At 41.7% G+C, this 18587-nt stretch overlaps 1 protein-coding gene across 4 annotated transcripts in view; it reads left to right on the top strand.

Moving 5' to 3' along the window:
• The window catches only part of col12a1a (collagen, type XII, alpha 1a), a 56643-nt gene extending 45062 nt beyond the window's left edge, over positions 1-11581 (top strand). For 3 of the 4 annotated variants that reach the window (XM_037071868.1, XM_037071866.1, XM_037071865.1), the window contains 15 exons: positions 1322-1480; positions 1759-1836; positions 2681-2767; positions 3215-3268; positions 3657-3752; positions 4082-4135; positions 5100-5153; positions 5467-5520; positions 6085-6156; positions 6249-6284; positions 6382-6448; positions 6545-6727; positions 7029-7106; positions 8507-8677; positions 10695-11581. In XM_037071868.1, the coding sequence (XP_036927763.1) occupies positions 1322-1480; positions 1759-1836; positions 2681-2767; positions 3215-3268; positions 3657-3752; positions 4082-4135; positions 5100-5153; positions 5467-5520; positions 6085-6156; positions 6249-6284; positions 6382-6448; positions 6545-6727; positions 7029-7106; positions 8507-8677; positions 10695-10843 (1392 nt within the window). In that variant the 3' untranslated portion in view covers positions 10844-11581. Of the gene's footprint in view, positions 1-1321; positions 1481-1758; positions 1837-2680; positions 2768-3214; positions 3269-3656; positions 3753-4081; positions 4136-5099; positions 5154-5466; positions 5521-6084; positions 6157-6248; positions 6285-6381; positions 6449-6544; positions 6728-7028; positions 7107-8506; positions 8678-9778; positions 9918-10694 lie in introns of those variants that run through there. The other variant, XM_037071867.1, reaches the window with a different exon arrangement.
• Positions 11582-18587: the final 7006 nt, after the last annotated feature.

Here is an 18587-nt window from a genome sequence, read left to right as displayed (position 1 = left end):
TTATGTATTTCCCTTTAGTCTCAATAAAAGTAAACTTGGATGCGTTTTCATGGAGAAGACTCACCTGCCTATTAGTGCGTGAGTAAGATCGATAACAGGATTATGAAAACAAAGGACGAGACAGGACAGAGCCATAAACAATACAATCTAATCTGATAGAAACCATGGAAGTTTGTCAAGCATATTGAAGCAGAGATGGTGTCAGCCTGAAATCGTACTATATGCACTAGTGTTGACGCTGGGGAACACAGTAAACCCCTCTGTGTTAACAATTGATGAAGGAAAAGCATTCTTCTGTCAACACTTCGCTGCAGAACAACCTGATCACTTAGCAGCAAATACCATCCACTGAAGCAGCATAAAGCCACTTCTTCTGAGGTTTAACTTTCCAGTAACAACAGTGTTTTTATTATGTTTACTTATTGGTCAGTGAGGTAATATATACATGCTCATTATTTGCCATCCCAGTATATCATCCAAAGCTGTTTTGGTAAGCCCTCAGGGGCATCACGGTGTAATATATCCATGGCAGGATCCTGGGATAAACGACACCCCTCTCTCTTTTGCGGTCCACCAGATAGTTTGTTCTGTTGCCAAGGAAGTCAACTGTAATTTTGTGATTGGTCGCCAAGAACCGTGGGCCTGGTCTGTGGTTGGTATAGCTTTGTAGAGAGAAATGGTAGCTTGCTTTTCCTGACATGAAGACAGCTTGTCTGACTGTTGGGCAGGGGAAAATTTGTAAGTGAGGGGGGAAAGTATGGAAAGTGTAGGACTTCTGATGGCACGCCGCAAGTGATATTGTTTCAAGATGTGGAGCGGGTTCTCTGGACAAGAAACTTCAAAATCTGGCAGTTTGTCATTCTTTGTTGTTATACAGTTGCTGACTACAGCTTTAAATCTGCATGTGAATGCCAAATGTTATATATTTCCTTTTTGTATGATCCAATCATCTATAGAGTCATTGAACAACACTGGCATAATTTCAGAATCTATAATTAACATCTTCAACAAAGACTAAACAATTTCCGGAATCTAGCAAGTATGTGAAATACAGTATCAGCTTATCTATAAGCTATAAGTGAGGTTCAGTGAGGTTGCTCCCAGCTTTATATTTGCACTTTCTTAAAGAATTTCCCTTCTCATTAAAAGGGCAATCGTGCCACTTCCAAACAGAAACAAATTCCAAACCCAGACTTTTATAAGCTCCACTGCTCTTAGTAGTCTAAGCCAAGTAATTGTGTTGCAACCAAGTTGGCAGCTTGGAAGTATTGAGAAGACAAGAATGCTCTGTTTAATTGTGCCCTCTGCCCATCCTCTGCAGCTCCACATCACCATCTCTCCAGAAAAAGTCAAGCTCAATGTGGACTGCCAAGAGGTGGCAGAGAAGCCCATCAAGGAGGCCAATAACATCACACTGGATGGCTATGAAGTTCTTGGCAAGATGGTCAAGTCTGGAGGCGGAAGGAGGCAGTCTGCAACAGTAAGTGAAAAAGAAAGCTTTTGCTTGAAAAAAAAAGAAAAGAACATTTGGCATAGCATCTCACCATTTTCCAATAAATCAATATCCAAAACCTCTTGTGTGTAAATGCACAATTAAGTTTTAAGTGCTCCCAGCGACTGCTGGAGGGATGAAAAGCCTGCAGCTTTGTATTTCTCTGAGGCACTCATTGTTGTCTGTTTTCAACAGTGTTCATTTTCATCACGAATGAGTTTTTTTACACCCAACCATATTCTTTTCCCCCTTCTTCTGTTGTGCAGTTCCAGCTCCAGATGTTCGATATTATCTGCAGCTTGAGCTGGATCAGCCGAGACAGATGCTGCGACCTGCCCTCCACAGTAAGAACAAGCGTTATTTTAAGAATCATTTTAAAACAAAGTCAAGCTAGAAGACCTTTTAGCAGTTTTATCATATTTATTTTATGTACGTCATTAAATACATTTGTAGTTGAATCAGATCATTAATCTTGAACTTGGTTGGTACTTCTTGAAGGAACATTGCCATGATTTATACTGTTTGTACTCTAAGCATAGAGTATACCTTCTAATGTATGCTGTTATGTAGTTATTAGGCTGATAACCAGATTGCAGTCTAAAAAGAACGTGCCTGTGCTGAACTGTACAGAGCCTTGTATCCAGTGTAATTTAGCTAATCGTACTGTTGCCAGTATGATCGTCCAATTACATGAAAACAAGTGCTCCCTCAGATCGCGGAGCAGGCAGTAAATCTCATTTATTATGATACAGTTTAACTACCGGATGCACACACATTTAACCAATTATGAGTAATTCATCTATAATTTGCATCTCATATTAATACATCAAGTGGATGACTGCAGTGCATATGACTCATTTTGTCAGTGATTCATTCCCAAAAATGTGGACAAAGTTTGTAACTGTCACTGAGCATCTACTCTTAAAGCTCCACGCCAACTTCCTCTGATTTCAGTCAAAGTTCAGCATGAGCCACTGTTCCATCGCGAACCTTGCAGGGTATATAAAATGTCTGTCCTGCTTAGACTCTATACATATACTCTATAACACTTTGCCAGGATACTGTCACTTTTTTACCCCTAGTATTCTTTGCCAGGACATGGTCTCAATTATTAGTGGGCTACAGGAATTCTTGTGTATGCCTTTATTTCTCTTTTCTAATCTCTATTTCTTCTGAATTCCTCTCCAGAGAGATGAGGCCAAGTGTCCGTCCCTTCCCCATTCTTGCACATGCACACAGGACAGCATCGGCCCTCAGGGACCTCCTGGACCTTCGGTAAAGACATCGTTGATCCTTCCTTTTAACAATAAATTATTTTTCTCAGAAGTCAAACATGTTGTGATGATGATAGCAAAGCCATGATTTTAATGACTGTATAGCTACAATGAGCGGCTCCACATTTGCCTGCTATACACTTTGAACTTAAGTCAATGGAGGATGTCCTTTGCATCAGGAGCAGTATTTTCTTTTCCTTCGGAAAGCACAGTTGAGGATGAGACCAGTGGCATGCAATGAAATGTGGGCTTGGGGAGAAGTGTCAAAAGATAAATGCCTGTCGGAAAAACAGCAGTAAAGAGATCTTGAGCAGAAGTCTGGAATATGTGTGTTTGGTAACCTCACTAAGCCCCGGTGAGGATTTCATAGGGCTTGGGGTTTTAGGACTTTTGGAATCTGTTCCTGTTGTTACACTCACTCTGTGTTTCTGGCTCCTTCCTTTTCCAGGGCAGCCCAGGCTCTAAGGGACCACGAGGAGATAGAGGAGAAAACGGCAACCCCGTGAGTAACACCTTACATCACTTGGAGCGCATTGAATTTGGAACCGTAATAACTGTTACTTAAGTATTTTGCAAATAAATTGAACTGTTTATAGTGAATAAAGCTCAATAATGCCAAATCCACACATGATAATCTCACTGCCATTATGCTGCTGAAATTGCTCTGCTGCAGCCTTACTTTAGCTTGCACCATCAGACAAAGCAAACTGCACACATCTGAAATCAGTTACTGACTGTGTATTTTTTCTAAGCTTGATTTAAAGCAGGCCTGTGTCAAGTACTTAAAGTTCCATTTACAATGTTAATGTTCATTGTCTATCTCTGTCTCTCTAAGTCTTTTGTATGAGTGTGGCTATGAAACATTATTTTTTGTCTGGGTGATGCTTTAGGGTCCAATGGGTCCACGCGGTGACCCAGGACTCCCAGGCTCAATGGGACCACCTGGTCCACAGGGCCCTAATGGACTGTCTCTACCTGGAGAGCCTGTAAGTTAAATCCTACTCGACAAAAGTTTAAAATATCAGTAGTCGATGGGGTTTAATGTATAAGACAGATGCTATCACTTATGATTATAGCGCTCGTATTGATATGAATGTGCAATTTATGTGAGAATTGCTGCAGGTACACCAGCGAATTTACAGTGAAAGTCAAAACACTTAAAACCTCCCCCTGCTCCCTCTAGCCAGGCAACTCGAAGGCCTCTTTGTTTTTCTTACCTGCAGATGTTCTTATCAAAACATGGAATCAATCAAAATTACGGACAAAAAAAGGATTAAACAAACCCCTTTACTTCCTCCTCCTCTTCTACATTCAGGGTCGCCCAGGACCAAAGGGAGATCGTGGAGACCAGGGCCTGACTGGATTGCAAGTGAGCACTCCCCTCTCATTTTGTGGTTTATGAACAGGAAACAAGGAGAGTATCCATAGAGAACGGCGCTGCTACTGGATTCAGTCCACATGGCGAGATTGAAACCGCACTCAGAGTGGGAGGTTTACCATGCCATCCTCAGGGAGACCCAAATTCTCGAACGTACATGTTGATTGACAAACAGTAGAAGGCCAGTGATGCAGTTAAATTATAATGGAGTGCAGACTCGTGTTACAAAAGAGTAAAAAAGGGAATGGAACATGTTCCTTCCCTAGACTTGTAATTGAAGATGATCATGACTTATAGTCCCTCTGAACTACAGCATCTTTGACTTACAGTAGATTTGTTTCTGGGGATATATTGAATGAAAATGAAAGTCAAATAAAACCTGACTTTCCACACAGTAACATTAGTAGTTAGGGTTAGATCATGATTATTCAAATCACTGCTTTGTCAAGTGAGCAGCAGATTTGAGTTCAGCCTAAACCCACTTCCCATTACGGGGGCGCTTTTTGGGCATTTTTGAGTGGGCCGATATTACATAGCCACCTCTTGGCCAAGCAACTGTTCATTCATCCAGCTGAGGTCATTCAGCCAACTCCCACCATTCAACCCGGGACAACATCACCACTGGTTATTCTAGCCTCTGAATAAGTAAATGCAGACATGGGAGAATGTTCTATTCTCTGATCTTCAGAGCTTATTGGCATCATCGTCTCGTTGTTTTTACACAATAACGCTTATTGTAACAGCACTGTCTCTGTAGATGTCTAGTAGACATCATGTGTCAACAGACAGAGGGAAGTTGTTCCAAATTTTAGTAATGACATGATATATTGTCATTGGCGAAATAACTGGGAAACTTTTTTTTCTTTCTGTAGTTCAACAGAGTCTTTGGGGAGCTGTATAAATGTGTTGTTCCTGTTCATTAGCATTTGATTGAGTGTGTCTGCTTTTTTCCCAGGGTCCTCCAGGGCCACGCGGTCCTCTGGGCCCCGTTGGACCAAGCGGAGCACGGGTAAGTTCTGCCTCCAGCCCTGCTTAGTGTACATGCTGTGTTCAAAGCCCACGAATGAATCCAACACCTAGTTAAGATAATGTTTTACATGCGATCCCCCACTTAGCTCAGCGGATACAGAAGGACTGTCTTTTAGTTTTTTGCGTGTTCTCACTTGCGTCAGCCAGGAGAAGTGAGCCACCACTCGTAAATGTAATTTAAAAAGACAGACTCAAGGCTGAAACCAATATAAAGCCATGACACTGATGTATTGCATGAAGGGGGTCCCCAGTGTGTTGTAATCCACGTGCGATTATATGTTGTTTCTGCATAGGGGCCACCAGGAAAGGAGGGATCATCTGGACCCAGAGGCCCACCAGGGCCAATGGTGAGTGAGTGTGTATGCTTGTGTTGTGCAGTTGAGGGCCAAATAAATATTCCTTGGAGCATGCTTTATTTCCTGATATATCTGCAACAATTACTCCTCTGGCTCCACAGTTGCACTCTGCTGGAACAGCGCATAAAAAAGAGCGGACTGCAGTCTGTAGGCCCAGAATATTGCATGCATCACATTTTCTTCTTCTGTGGTTTGAGGAGGTCTGAATCTACTTAGTCCAGCCATCAGCGTGCCAGTATAAAATGCACATGCACTATACCATCCTGAGTGCTCCAAGACTCATTAGCAGTGCCTCCTGGCTGGTGTGTGTATGTGTGTGTGTTTACATCCTGGCCTTGTTGGCTGGTCGGCATGTGTGTTTCCATCATCCGCTCTTCAGTGTTCTTGGCAGCTTGTGTTTTTGTGCCCCCCCTGCAGATGTCAAAGCATAGATTCCAACTTAAAGCTTGTTACACAACTGTTAAAAGGGAGCACGAGTAAAACATCGCAGTTATGTTTATTGTGGCAGTGATTTAAAGTAAACACTTCTCTTTCTGTTTTTTTTTTTTTTTTCAGGGAAGTCCTGGAAACCCAGGTGTACCAGGAATTACTGGAAAACCAGGGAAACCAGGAGATACAGGAAGCCCAGTATGTACAGAATAACAAGACACAAATATGATTACATTAAAAAAAACATTTATTGGAGGTTGAGATTGTTCTAACACTGTTCTTGTTAACAGGGAGCTGTTGGCCTTAAAGGAGAGAAAGGAGAGAGGGTATGTGTTTTGTGTTCGATTAAATCACCATACACCGGTTGTAATACATCATTAATGTGAAAAGCAATCTCTTCATGTCCATGTCTTTGTTTTCCAGGGAGACTTTGCATCCCAGAACATGATGCGCTCCATCGCCAGACAAGTTTGTGAACAGCTCGTGAACAGTGAGGAAAACTTTTATAAAACTTGAAGGAAGTTTGAAGTCGTTGAAGCATGAATATACGGTAATCCAAATCTGTCTGATTGTTCTTCTTTTGCAGATCAAATGAGCAGAATTGACATGATGCTCAACCAGATTCCCTCTGGATATCGCAGCAACTCTCCCGGACCACCTGGTCCTCCAGGCCCTCCTGGCAACCAAGGATCCCGCGGAGAGCCTGGACAGCCTGGTCGCACCGGTTTCCCTGGAACCCCAGGTCAACCTGGAAATCAAGGAGAAAGAGGTAACTTCTTTTATGAATATATTGGACTGTCATACAGCAGAGAGGGAGAAATGGGTGAATTTTGGTCATGGTGGTTTGGACTGTATAGATTCTTTTGTTGGTCCACCATGAGTAGAATTACAACATAAATGCATTGCTTATGTGGTGTGTGCATGATGTAAGTCAGCATTTCAAAATGTTATCACTGGGTTACATTTACGCCTTTTTATATTTCTACTCATTTCCAGATAGATAGAGTTTTTTCCAAAGCATGCTTTGTTGGTGCAGAAGTAATTTTAACTTGTTCCTGTGGTTTGTGTAGGTTTGCCAGGAGAGAAGGGAGAGAGAGGAGCTCCAGGAAATGGTATCAGAGGACAAAGAGGCCCGAGTGGGCCACAAGGTAACATTTTCATGGGTGATACCCATATTTTTACATGAACACTGTTATCCAGCTTCTGCAGACAGTCTGCAGGCCTCCTACCACTCAGTTAAAACTTACTTACACTGTAACAGAGTTTGAAAGTTTGAAATTTTTAAAAAAGAGAACTGGATATACTCCTGAAGAAGACCTTGTCAGTACACCGGCTTTGCTTTTTTACAAAGAACCAAACAACGCCAATGTGTAATTTGACACACTTGTTTGTCTAACAGCGTGTGTCCTGTCCTGCCACCTTTTTTACATAGATGACTGTTCGGCTTGGATACTACCCCCACTGAAATAACAATGCTCTCGCATCCTTTGTTCGTACGTTATATACGGAATGTCAAGACAGAATAACAGGCTCATGACAGCTTTTTAATTTCTTCTTTTTTTTGTCTGGACCTTGTCAGGACACAGAGTACTCCCTTTAGTCCAATTAAAGCAACACATTCCAGCCAGAGGCCAAAACTTACCTTCAGTATATGTGTCTCAGTCACCTTCGTTTGGCCAGCTGCACTGCATAAATTCTTTGGAGGGACCCCAAACATATTCCTAATTCTTTCCCTCTTTAAAGATTTATGTCTCGTGTATATTGAGCTTCTCCAAACACTGCGCACATCAGATATGCAATACAGTGAATGGAAGGTATTTATATCTATCGTTATGGAGAGAATTTCTGTCTGGAGTTTGAACAATCAATCAGTTTTCAGTCAAGCCTATGACGCGTTTTTTAAAATATTTATTAAATTCATTGGGTCTATTTGTCTGTTTGAAAGGCTTTAACCTCTCCTCATTTCCGATAAACATGCAAAATGATTCTCTGAAAAAAAAGACCACTTCTGAAGATTTCCTTTCCCAGGGGAAGCTTTTGCAAAACAGAAGGAACCTATTGATGTCTACCCCTAGACACCAGACACTGACATGTCTGTTTCTGTGAATGAAGTGAGAAACAACTGCATATTAGTCGGAGGAAGTCCACTCTGATGACTCACTACTGTGCGTGTGTGTGCATGGTGTGTGTGAGTGTGTGGGAAAATCAGATTGTTGTCCAATGAGCTTTCTTTGGTGGCTTCATTGACAACACATGGGCCCACTTAAGGAAGAGAAAAAGAAAGAGGGGGAAAATTCCATCCTGAGTTTTCAGCGTCTAGACTTTTAGGGGGGGGGGGGGGGCACGCCACACAGCCCCAGACTTTTCTTTCTTGGTCAAGCTTTTTAATTGAGCCATTGAAAAATGTAAATTACAGTGCAGCACTGCACCCCGTGGTAGCCCCACCATTTTCACTCAAGATTTACGGGTGATGTCAGTGGGTTTTTGTGCCGGAGCTATAAAGACTTTTCAAACTGGTTTTACTCACCTTCTCTCCCCCCATTTGCAGGACCACCAGGAGAGTCAAGAACGGGACCCCCTGGTCCTTCTGGCTCTGCTGGATCTCGCGGCCCTCCAGGTCGTCAGGGTACCCCAGGGGTTAGGGGACCACCAGGACCCCCTGGATATTGCGACTCCTCTCAGTGTGTTGGCATTCCTTATAATGGACAAGGATACCAAGGTACACTCAACACTGTATAGGTCCTGCATGGTACTTCATTAGATAAAATACTAAGTGTATGCAGACTAATTTCATTCGCAACTTAGTGCACTACTACTTTCTTTGATAATGTATGGAGATATGAATGTCAGTTTTCCAGAGTATCAATCTTTGAATAGGAAGCTGTTATAACTTATGTCCATCAGAGGTTCCGACTGACTGTTCGCTAAGCCCCTGCTTACCATCCACAAAATCATCAAAATCATGCTTTATTCCCTCCACATAGAACATTTACAGCTTTGCGGTAATCTTTTGAACAATAGGTATTTGATATCACACAGAGGAAGACAAAGGAAGGCTCTGTATTCCTAGCCTGGAACTTTTTTACAGACTGAAATTAACTGTCGCTAGCGGATATTATCAGCTGTAAAAGAGAACTATGATTTGCAGCTCACATTAAGGATCAAACAAGTACACCATCTTTGTCTTGTTTGAACCACAGAAATCATCTGTAGCCATTAACGGGCGAGGCTCAAACAGGAAGCATGAGGTACTTAAGCAGGAAGTAGGCTGCACTAACCAGACTGAGTTAATTTTAGCCTTAAATTGACATGGACAGATCAGGATTTTTTATTTTATTCAAAAACTGTTAAGAGAACAGCATCAAATGTGATCCTCAGATCAGTGGTTTTGATTTTGATTGATTACTTTTTACAGTACTTTTTTTTTTACATAAATGAAAAACTTTCAGTCAATTACCCAATAAGGAATCTTCCTTCATCACGGCTTTTCACTCGAGTGATACTCATACTATTAAAAAGTACATTATCTGTACCAGATTCTGGTTTCAGCCAAGTACTTGCTCTAAAAAAGACAAAATATCAAAATAAGTTTTACATGGATGACATTTTTACTATAGTCACTGTTCAAGGAAGGGCTTTAGCAAACAGTCGGTTGGGATTCATGATTTTTTCAATACCTCCATACATTTGATGTACAATTTTAAAGCTGGCATGTAAAGCATTCTAGCAAGTGGTGAATGATGACCTGCATTACATCATATAAAATGCTTATAACTTTATTCCACAGAGAAAACTCACACCCTCTTTGAACTATTTTCAGGTTTGGCATAGTAAACGTTCTAGGTCGCCTGTGCCGCTTACACTTTGAAGTCCTGTTTCTGAGATGTTTGCCCATTTGCTATGGGGCATGTAAGGATAATCACCACGGACATAAATTGAACACTAAAAAAAAAAAAAAACATTACGAAAGCCATAAAACAGAACGGAGCGGACTGGCACTAACACCATCTCACAGCTACAAGCTACAGTGATGGCAACCTGCTGGCCTGTTTGCATCTTGAACAACAAACCGCTGGGGGAAAAACAAAACAAAAAAAACAGAGACTGAATATTTCTACGAAGGAAGGAGCATGTACAAATACCACCCAAAACAGCTACTAACAAAAAGGATTCCATAGCTGAAATGTTAATGTAGAGGTGATATGTGTAAATAAAACTAATTTTTGTGCCTTGTAAATGATTGTATGAACCAGGACATGTCACTAAAAATCCTGTTAACATCTGTAGAGCTTGTGCCTCATAACCCTCTGCTTACTTACCACCAGCATAACCTCTGTTTACGACACCATAAGTGCCTTAAACAGCTCTGGTCCAAACTGAAGCATGTTCCATTTGTACTTTTAATCATCATGTTCTTTGTGTACATTGATCAAGTCAGTGCTAAATGTTGCTCTCCTTCCATTTCCATGTGTCCTTTGTAGTATGAGCTGGTTATTTTACTACATCTTATTATCCAATAGCTTGATGGATTTTTATTGTAAATGTCATCCAAGCAGTTGAAACAATTTTTTGTTTTGTTTTTTTTACTTAACTTTTTGGTACTTTTTTGAGAACAGTAGTTTTGACACCGGGATTTTTTTAAAGAATTCCATAGTGCAATATAATTTAAATTGTGCATGTGAAGAGTTATAAAAAAGAGCCCTTTTTTTGATTGGCCATCCCAAATATTTTCCTAGCACCCCGCTACCAGCCTGAACCTGAGGTAGTGCCTATACCTGCGGAGCCCGCTGGAGAGTTTGAGACAATACAATCACCCGGTTACTCACGAAACCAACGAGGAAAGAGATCACTACCACGGGACAATAAACAAACACTAACATCATAGCTGCAACAAGGAGCTCTCAGAAAGTGTAATATTGAACAAACTTACATGAGGATGAAGTGATTTTCAGAACAAATCTAGTACTATATGGGTTTGATACCCCTGGCTATATTGAACATATATTTTTTTTTAACATGAGAAAGTTTAGCAAGATGAATACAAACCTACATGTTCGTTCATTACAAACCTGTGTGCTTGCTAAGTGTCCCCTTTAAGTGTCTGCTTGTAATATAACCGCAAGTGTTTATTGGACTCCAGCGTGTCATGCACTAATCATGTGAAAACCAGCAGAAAGTATGTCAAAGGAAGTACAGTATGTGTGATTTTGAACACTTTTTGTCAAAACTTCAGTATGTAAAGCTGTTTCAGATACTCCCTCGGTAAAAAAAAGAAAGACAATTAATTTGATCTCCAAAGATTTGTTCATTGTGATGTTTTGTCCGGCCTGTAAACCAAATCATAATTGACTTCTTGTAAGAAACCAAAACTTGTTTTGTTTTTTTTTTCTTTTGTTTTTGTACCAATGGTGGAATTGCATGTTTGTGTTGTATATTTACTGAGGAAGTCAGAATATAGTTGTTGTTTTCTATCTATGCAGTTTGGATTTGGTTGCAAGACTATGGACATAGAATTGCTTTTCTCATGTTTTAACTGCCCATTTTGTGAATTCCACACAGCCTTATTTTCTTATTTATTTCTGAAACAGAAGAGGCATTTTTCAATAAAACTACTGAAAATGTAGCATTTGTTTTCACTCTCAAGTCATTTTTGTCCTTTAATTCCCACAGCATCTGTTCATTATATACACAACCTAAGATCTGGGCTCACAAATTGAAGGTCAGATCCTCAGCTGCCATCTTGTGGCACCGCAACATGCAACCGCTTCCCTTTTTGCAGATTCGATCCTGAGTGAAGAAAGCCGCTCTGTCCCAATATTCAACCTTGAGAAATATGCTTTGAAGTTTGAACCTCTTATTTTTTTTGACAGCTAAAGATGTTGTGTCCAGATCGTCAGGTTCATGTCAGGGCAACCAGAGGAGAAAGATGAGAAGTGTGAAAACAAACGTATAGTTGGCTTTTTGTTGTGTCAGGTTGTAGTGATTATAGATTTCCATGAGGAAACAGCGAAAATAAGGCTGGAAAAACTTACTGATTTCCACCCATAAAGCATATCTAACAATGAAATAAGAGATGTATGAGGTAAGGAACAACTCACGCTATTTCTGTTTATCGTGATGAAGGGAAAGCGTGTCTGTGGAGGAGGTTCTGCACAAATGCCAGAGATAACGACTGGGGGTGGCGGGTGGGGGCGGTGGTGAGGTATTGAGGTCGAAGAACAGCACCGCAGGAAGACATGGGAAAAATCTTTAATGGAAACCGTTTTGTTTGTTACTCTTATTTTCCAAAGCTCCCCCCTAGCAATGTAAATGCACCTTTTTCAAACACCCTTCAATTAGTCTGGGAACCTCAAATGGATTTTTATAGAAGTTTATATTTCATGAGAGGAATTCTTGTAGGTAAAGTACAGTATAAGTGTCAGAACAGCTGGTACATGTTAGTCATAAAGGAGACAAGCCGTGTCTGCAAAAGCATTTGACATACCGAAAAGAGCTTACATGAGAATGAATGTAGAGAACACTGTTAGACATGTATACACCAAAAACACAGAACTATGATCTCCCTGCTCACGTCATGATGTCGCTTTACCCTAAAGCCCCTCTTTCCTCAAACCAGCAGTCCCTGAGACATACTGGCCTATTTGAAATATGTTCACACCTGTTTTACGTGACACGCTCTTCGCACTATTTCTCAACATCAGGCTCTGATTTCGGTTTCAGTCTGTGACCTCGTCCAAGACGATGCTTCGGCCTCTAAGTCACCTCTTTCTCTTCTCATTCTGTGTTTCCCTCCAAACTAAAACCAAAAAAAAAACCTGACATCAGTGATGCCTGATACCATCCTTACCGTAACCCCGTCTGGTTTCTGTCTGCTGATTTCTTTGAGCGTGCATCTGTGTTCACTTTGTGGCAAGAGTTTCAAGTGGGTTGTTCCAGAGTCTGGGGTTGTTACAGATTTTAACAAACTCCTGTTTTATCTCTGGTTGTCCTCCAACACACAGCAGACAGAGTGGTGGGCCATGATAGGTGGCCTTGATTATCAATTAGCGTTTAATAATCAAATTAAGGCTTAAACCATAATAAATACTTTTCTTGGCCACTCTGGCAGTGGAAACAAGCTGTGAAATCAACACTGACAATTCACATCCATTTTAGCTAGTAGTTAGCCTATTGCAACTGTATAAACACATCCAGCCGACTCAAACAATGCTAACATTTGCTGGGAATTGTGTTTTTCAATAACTGGCGAACGTAAATTCAAAATGAACTCTGCTTTTATCTCTGTTTTGTCTCCATCACCTCATGAGAGAGCTAAATGCTTCAGTGTGTTCACTTAACTAGTTGTTAACTGATCTTCAGTACCACAAATGTAGCATACAATTTGTTTATCAGAAATTTTCTGATGAGAATTCCACCTACAGGAGCAGTGACGCTGAAATAAACAGTAACAATTTGGTCTCTATAACCGAAACAACGAGCTGAAAGATGCTAAAATGCTCCACAGAGCTGTCGGAAACTGCAGAGTTGGCTGATAATCTCTGCAGATTCATCCAACAATCTATGGTTCACATAAAACTATTAGTGCAGTCATTTTGTACCCAGTTACAGATACTGTCTAATGTGTGCAGATACTCCATCAGTCAATAATTAAAATCTGGGAGCACTTTTAAACTGTTACCACAGTGTCAGTAAATGTCATGTGGAATAGGATGATGAAACTTTAATAGTACTGTACGGTAAAGTCTTGCGTCATTTCATATAAAACCTTGATGCACAGATAGGAAAGGTCAGAGATTCTCAAACCGTCTAAAGTTTCAAAGTCTTCATGCTGTTTCAGTATGGCAGGAGCAAATCCATATCAAGCCTGCGATGTGATATCAGCGTTGGCAAGTCAAAACCAGGCCGAGGTTCAAAGAAGGCAAAGCTTGATTTACTGCTGAGCTGTGTAACAGAGTAAAAGGTTAAGGAACACTGAAAGAGGTTTTTCTTGTATCTTCGTTAATTTATTTCCTGGCATCAATCAAGCGGTGCGAAATTTATGCTGAGTCCTGAATCTTTCAAGTCTTTCAGAGCAGGATTCATGGAACCATGCGTGGGCATTGGGCAGAAGACAGTCTTGCACTGAAAAGTAATCACAGGTGATTGAAAAGGAGAATTTTATTTGGGCTTTTAGGAGTGCTATGAGAGCACTAGCATGAGAATTGGGGAGATGACAGCTAAATAGAGATCACATGGCGTCACGGGACATTGACACGGGGAAAGTTTTCATATTTTCATGAAAAACAAGTTCCAGCTTTGCTCGTAATGTAACCTGCTGAACAGTACATTAATCATTACAATGCAGACTCTGTATAGAGAGAGAATACATCATCAGAACATACATCATTTATAGTGTGGAAATGACTGGAAAGCTGGCCCGGCCCTATCTTAAAGTAGGAAAAGCCACCTATCAGCACTTGAAGCTCCTTTATTAACACATCATTTCATCTTGCTCATTGAATCTGTACAAAATAGAGGCTAGCTGCCCCCTCTATCTCCAGTCTTTACACTATAAGCTACTAAGCTGCTGGCTGTAGCTTCATATTTGTAATAAAGACATGAGGTGTTGGCAGAGATAACCCAAGTTCTTCCCACAATCCAAAGACATGCTCATCGGTGACTCAAAATCATCCCTAGGTGTGAGCGTGAATGGTTTGTTTGTCCCTGTGTGTCAGCCCTGCGATGGACTGGCGACTTATCCAGGGTGTACCATGCCATCGCCCAATGCCAGCTGGGATTTGCTCCAGCCCCCTCTGAAAAGGATAAGCGGTGTCAGATGATGGATGGATGGACATGAGGGGTGTTAATCTTCTTGCAAGAAAACATGGCAAATCACCCAAAATGCTGGACCATTCCTTTCAGAGAGGAGGAACCAAAAAAGTTTCCCAGAACACTTTTCCCCATAGCATTAAGGGACTACAATTTGCATTTTGTCCTACACGTAAAAAGGTGCCACCAGTCGAATTCATAGTCCAAGCATATCTGGGAGAAGCATATCACCAGAAAGTGTCCATCACTTGTAAGAAACAAGGAAACACAGTCCAGCCCCATGGTTCCTTCTAATGTTACACAACTAGCCTCTGTTACTACATTAGCATCAACCTCTGTTTACTTTACCAGTCTAGGATAAACATCGTGAGTTTAGTGTCAGATTTCATCCAGGGGTTAATCCCAGCTGGCAGCGCTAATGTTGACTCTTGTATTGCCTGTGCGCTTCTTTTCTTCACTGCCAAACATGGTTCATTGGCTGGTTAAAGTACGCCCTCAGGGCAGCGCTACATGCTAATCCTCTGAGGACAGAGAGGACGCTGCAGTGACTCACTTCTTCTCTTGAAGTACAAAGTAGTATCATTAGACAGGACGGGCCAAAAGCAAGATGGATGGCATGCTAAATTATGTAGCTATATCTGCAACACAATGCGCTGAGGCTCTCTAAAAAACGGCCTCAAACTCATCTCTTCATGTTCTGTTGGTAGTTATTTACTGTTAATTTTGGAATGTTTTAAACTAAAATTGTTATGTATAGACCCTTTAAATGACAGTTACATAAACGCTGAACCTTGGTTGCTCAAGGATACTTAAGCAGGGTGAACAAGCACATGAGAAAGCGAACACATCCCACACAGTGTCTTTATTTTAGAAGAGTTGAGCTGAGGTTTCAGACCTACAATGGGATAACGAGAGGGGTTGACCGATATGGTTTTTTGATGAACAATAATAATAAAATGTTTTATATGATGGCCTTTCCTACAAGCCAAAATTCTGCTCTGATTTTATGTTGGTTTTTTTGGGGGGGTTTTTTGTTCCAAAGATCTCCCTTCTGAATTTTTCTTTTGGCAGTGCGAGTGAACCTCTGACCCAGCAGGACCGTGTAACACTCCAACTTTCCACTAAAAAGCCATTGAATAATTTATCATAGTTGGATTCTTTCGTGGATTTCCATCCGAAAACGCAATAAAACAAATTTACAGTAAGTTTCCTGTAAACACCACAACCATACAGTATCAGACTGTAAGCTGGGCTTTAATGTGGTGTAGAAAAGGGGAACCGCTGCACAAAAGGACTCAGACACAAATGTATATGAATTGCTTCACCCGAAGCGGCCGACCATTAGAACAGAGTGACTTTGATTCTTGGCGTGCCAACCAAAACCTGAGGAAGGAATGAAGCAGTCCTTTTGAACTCGAAGGGGGGTTGACTCCTCCAAGGGCAAATATTCAGTCAGCATTCAGACAGTAGGTTTCCACTCAATGAGATGCCAAAAGCAACAGCAAGCAGCACTCCCCTTTGAATATGGGAAGAGGAGGACCAACAGTTCCCAAGCTGAACTTGTAAGAAACAAACGCTGATTGTGAATTATTCCTCTTAGAATCCTCCATGTCCTCATTTGCCATGTTACCTGTCACCAAAATGTCCTCCAGAAGGGAAATGAAGCGAGGTACTATTCAGTGTTTTGTTGGCTAGATTGAAATCACTCTTAAGCCGTTCCAGTGGTCCCTGTTGCTGCTGCCGCCGATGGTATCATGTAACTTAAATCACAAATAAGAGAGACTCTCAAAAGGAAACAACAAGAAAACGCCAAGAAGTCCACTTATATAAGGCTTGTTATAGTCTTTTCAGCATTTTCTGTCTCACACGTGTGGAGTCTCAAAGTTGCTTTGTGTCAGAATTCTACCCTGGTTGATCTGGCAGCAGTCGTGGTGACTGAGATAACAACGCGTGTATATTCTAATACAGGAAAACACTCCTTAAGCAGCTGCTTCATCAGAAACCCAGTGATGAGCCACTGGTGCATTCGTTTACATTGCAGCCAAACAATCAGAGCCAGTCCAAAATAACATGACCGTGATCAGATTAATGGTGCACACGGTGCGAGCAGTTTCCCACAGAACAACCACGCTGAGAGTGCCTGGAGCTCTTTATCCAACAGCTCATTGTGGCTGCGCCTGTTATCCTGTCCTATCCCTTTGCACAAATTTGAAACGATCCCCCGAAGATGCGATTTCTGAAACAGATGCATTGTGTTTCCTGTGGCTGCTTCACAATAAAAGCCAGCACGCGTCCCCCACTTGCTTTCGACGTAAAGCAACAGCAGGAATTGCCATTTAAAGTTTCTTTATACAGCTCTGACATGGCTGATGTCTAAAAGGTCAAATTTAAAACTCTAATACTGGATTGTTTCCTGTGAACGCCTCGTGGGTAGGTACGCACTTTAAATCAGTGGTGGACTCTGCCAAGATCGTTTTATAATACCACATGGAGAGATAATCACAGAATGTACACCTGTTTATTTGCGAGGCAGGACAGCCTCTGAAGGTCCTCCGCTCGGCTCAGAGCTCTACCCTCTGTTTTGCATGAGGCAGCACATGGGGAGCACAGCTGTGGGGATCACTGTTTTTCGAGGCCAGCAAGTGTTTTGATTCCTCTGCCTATCCCACGGAAGGTTGTCCCGTTGTTTGTGAAATGCACAACCTTTCGGCGGAGGGAGCTTTGATGGTGTATCTGCTGAGAGATGAGGGTGGTCCCCCGACGGTGTGTTGATCTGTTGTGACTGAAGGGCTAATGAGGTGAAGCTCACCCTGGGGATATTCCTGAGCGCACAATAGTGGTCGACTGTAGTAGGCGGGCACATTGTTATGAATGAAAATCAACATCCTTTTATGTTCGCAGCTCGTCCAAGAGCGTAGGTGCAGATGAAACGCCTATATCTTGGTTGATTCAACATTCTCACAAGCTCCCCCCCCACACACACCCCCAACGGTTAACCAGTTTACATGTTTGGTCTTACCTTGCGGGGGTGTTTAAGTGCTCCCAGGCAGCTGTGAAATGTTTTATTGGAATAAATCATCCCGACTTTCGACATGGTCCATCTGCTTCTATTCGAGCTCACTTATTTCAGCATCATTTTCCAGTGCTTTCAGCCCAGTGAGGTTTTACAGCGTCGCGAGCCAAATGAGGCAGAACTGGCGCGTCGTGTGGCTGCGCACAGTGCCCCCACTTAACGTTTCTCACCAAAGATAACAGTGCAGCTGCCTGCCAGTGCGATCCAGCATGACTCAAGAATGAAGTGTGACAAACGTGGAGGGAAGATGTCTTCCGAGTCATCTTATATTTATTAAGTTACAGCCAGTTGTAAATACACAAAGAGTGATTTCATGGACGGAAATATTTATTCGTGACTGAAGTCTGTGCCACGCTACATGTCTGTCCCTCTGAAGTGGTCCGGAGCAGGACACATGTATACATACAATCAGTTGTTGAGGGTAAAATAAGATGAGATGCAATTAACCATAAGGCTCAGAGGACGGAGAATGTTCCGGGGACAGGGCGCAGCCACATGGCATCACGCATCTCAGCTAAGCCGGGACAGGATGCTCCTGTAAACAAGTTGATAAACAGTAGGTGGTTCACATCTCTCTTCAGAAATGGGCACACTGGAATGAAAATTATGGCACAGACATATAAATCTGTATGAATAAAGCTGTGACCTGTCCTCACAGTTATGACCGTGATGTGGAAGGTACCTACTGCACTTATTTCAAAGGAACAGATAGTCATTCTGGTAAATTTCTTACCAAGAGTTAAATGAG

The sequence above is a fragment of the Acanthopagrus latus genome, chromosome 16 (genome assembly GCF_904848185.1).
Source record: "Acanthopagrus latus isolate v.2019 chromosome 16, fAcaLat1.1, whole genome shotgun sequence".
NCBI classification, from domain to species: Eukaryota; Metazoa; Chordata; class Actinopteri; order Spariformes; family Sparidae; genus Acanthopagrus; species Acanthopagrus latus.
This window is presented reverse-complemented; position numbering and strand designations above follow the sequence as displayed.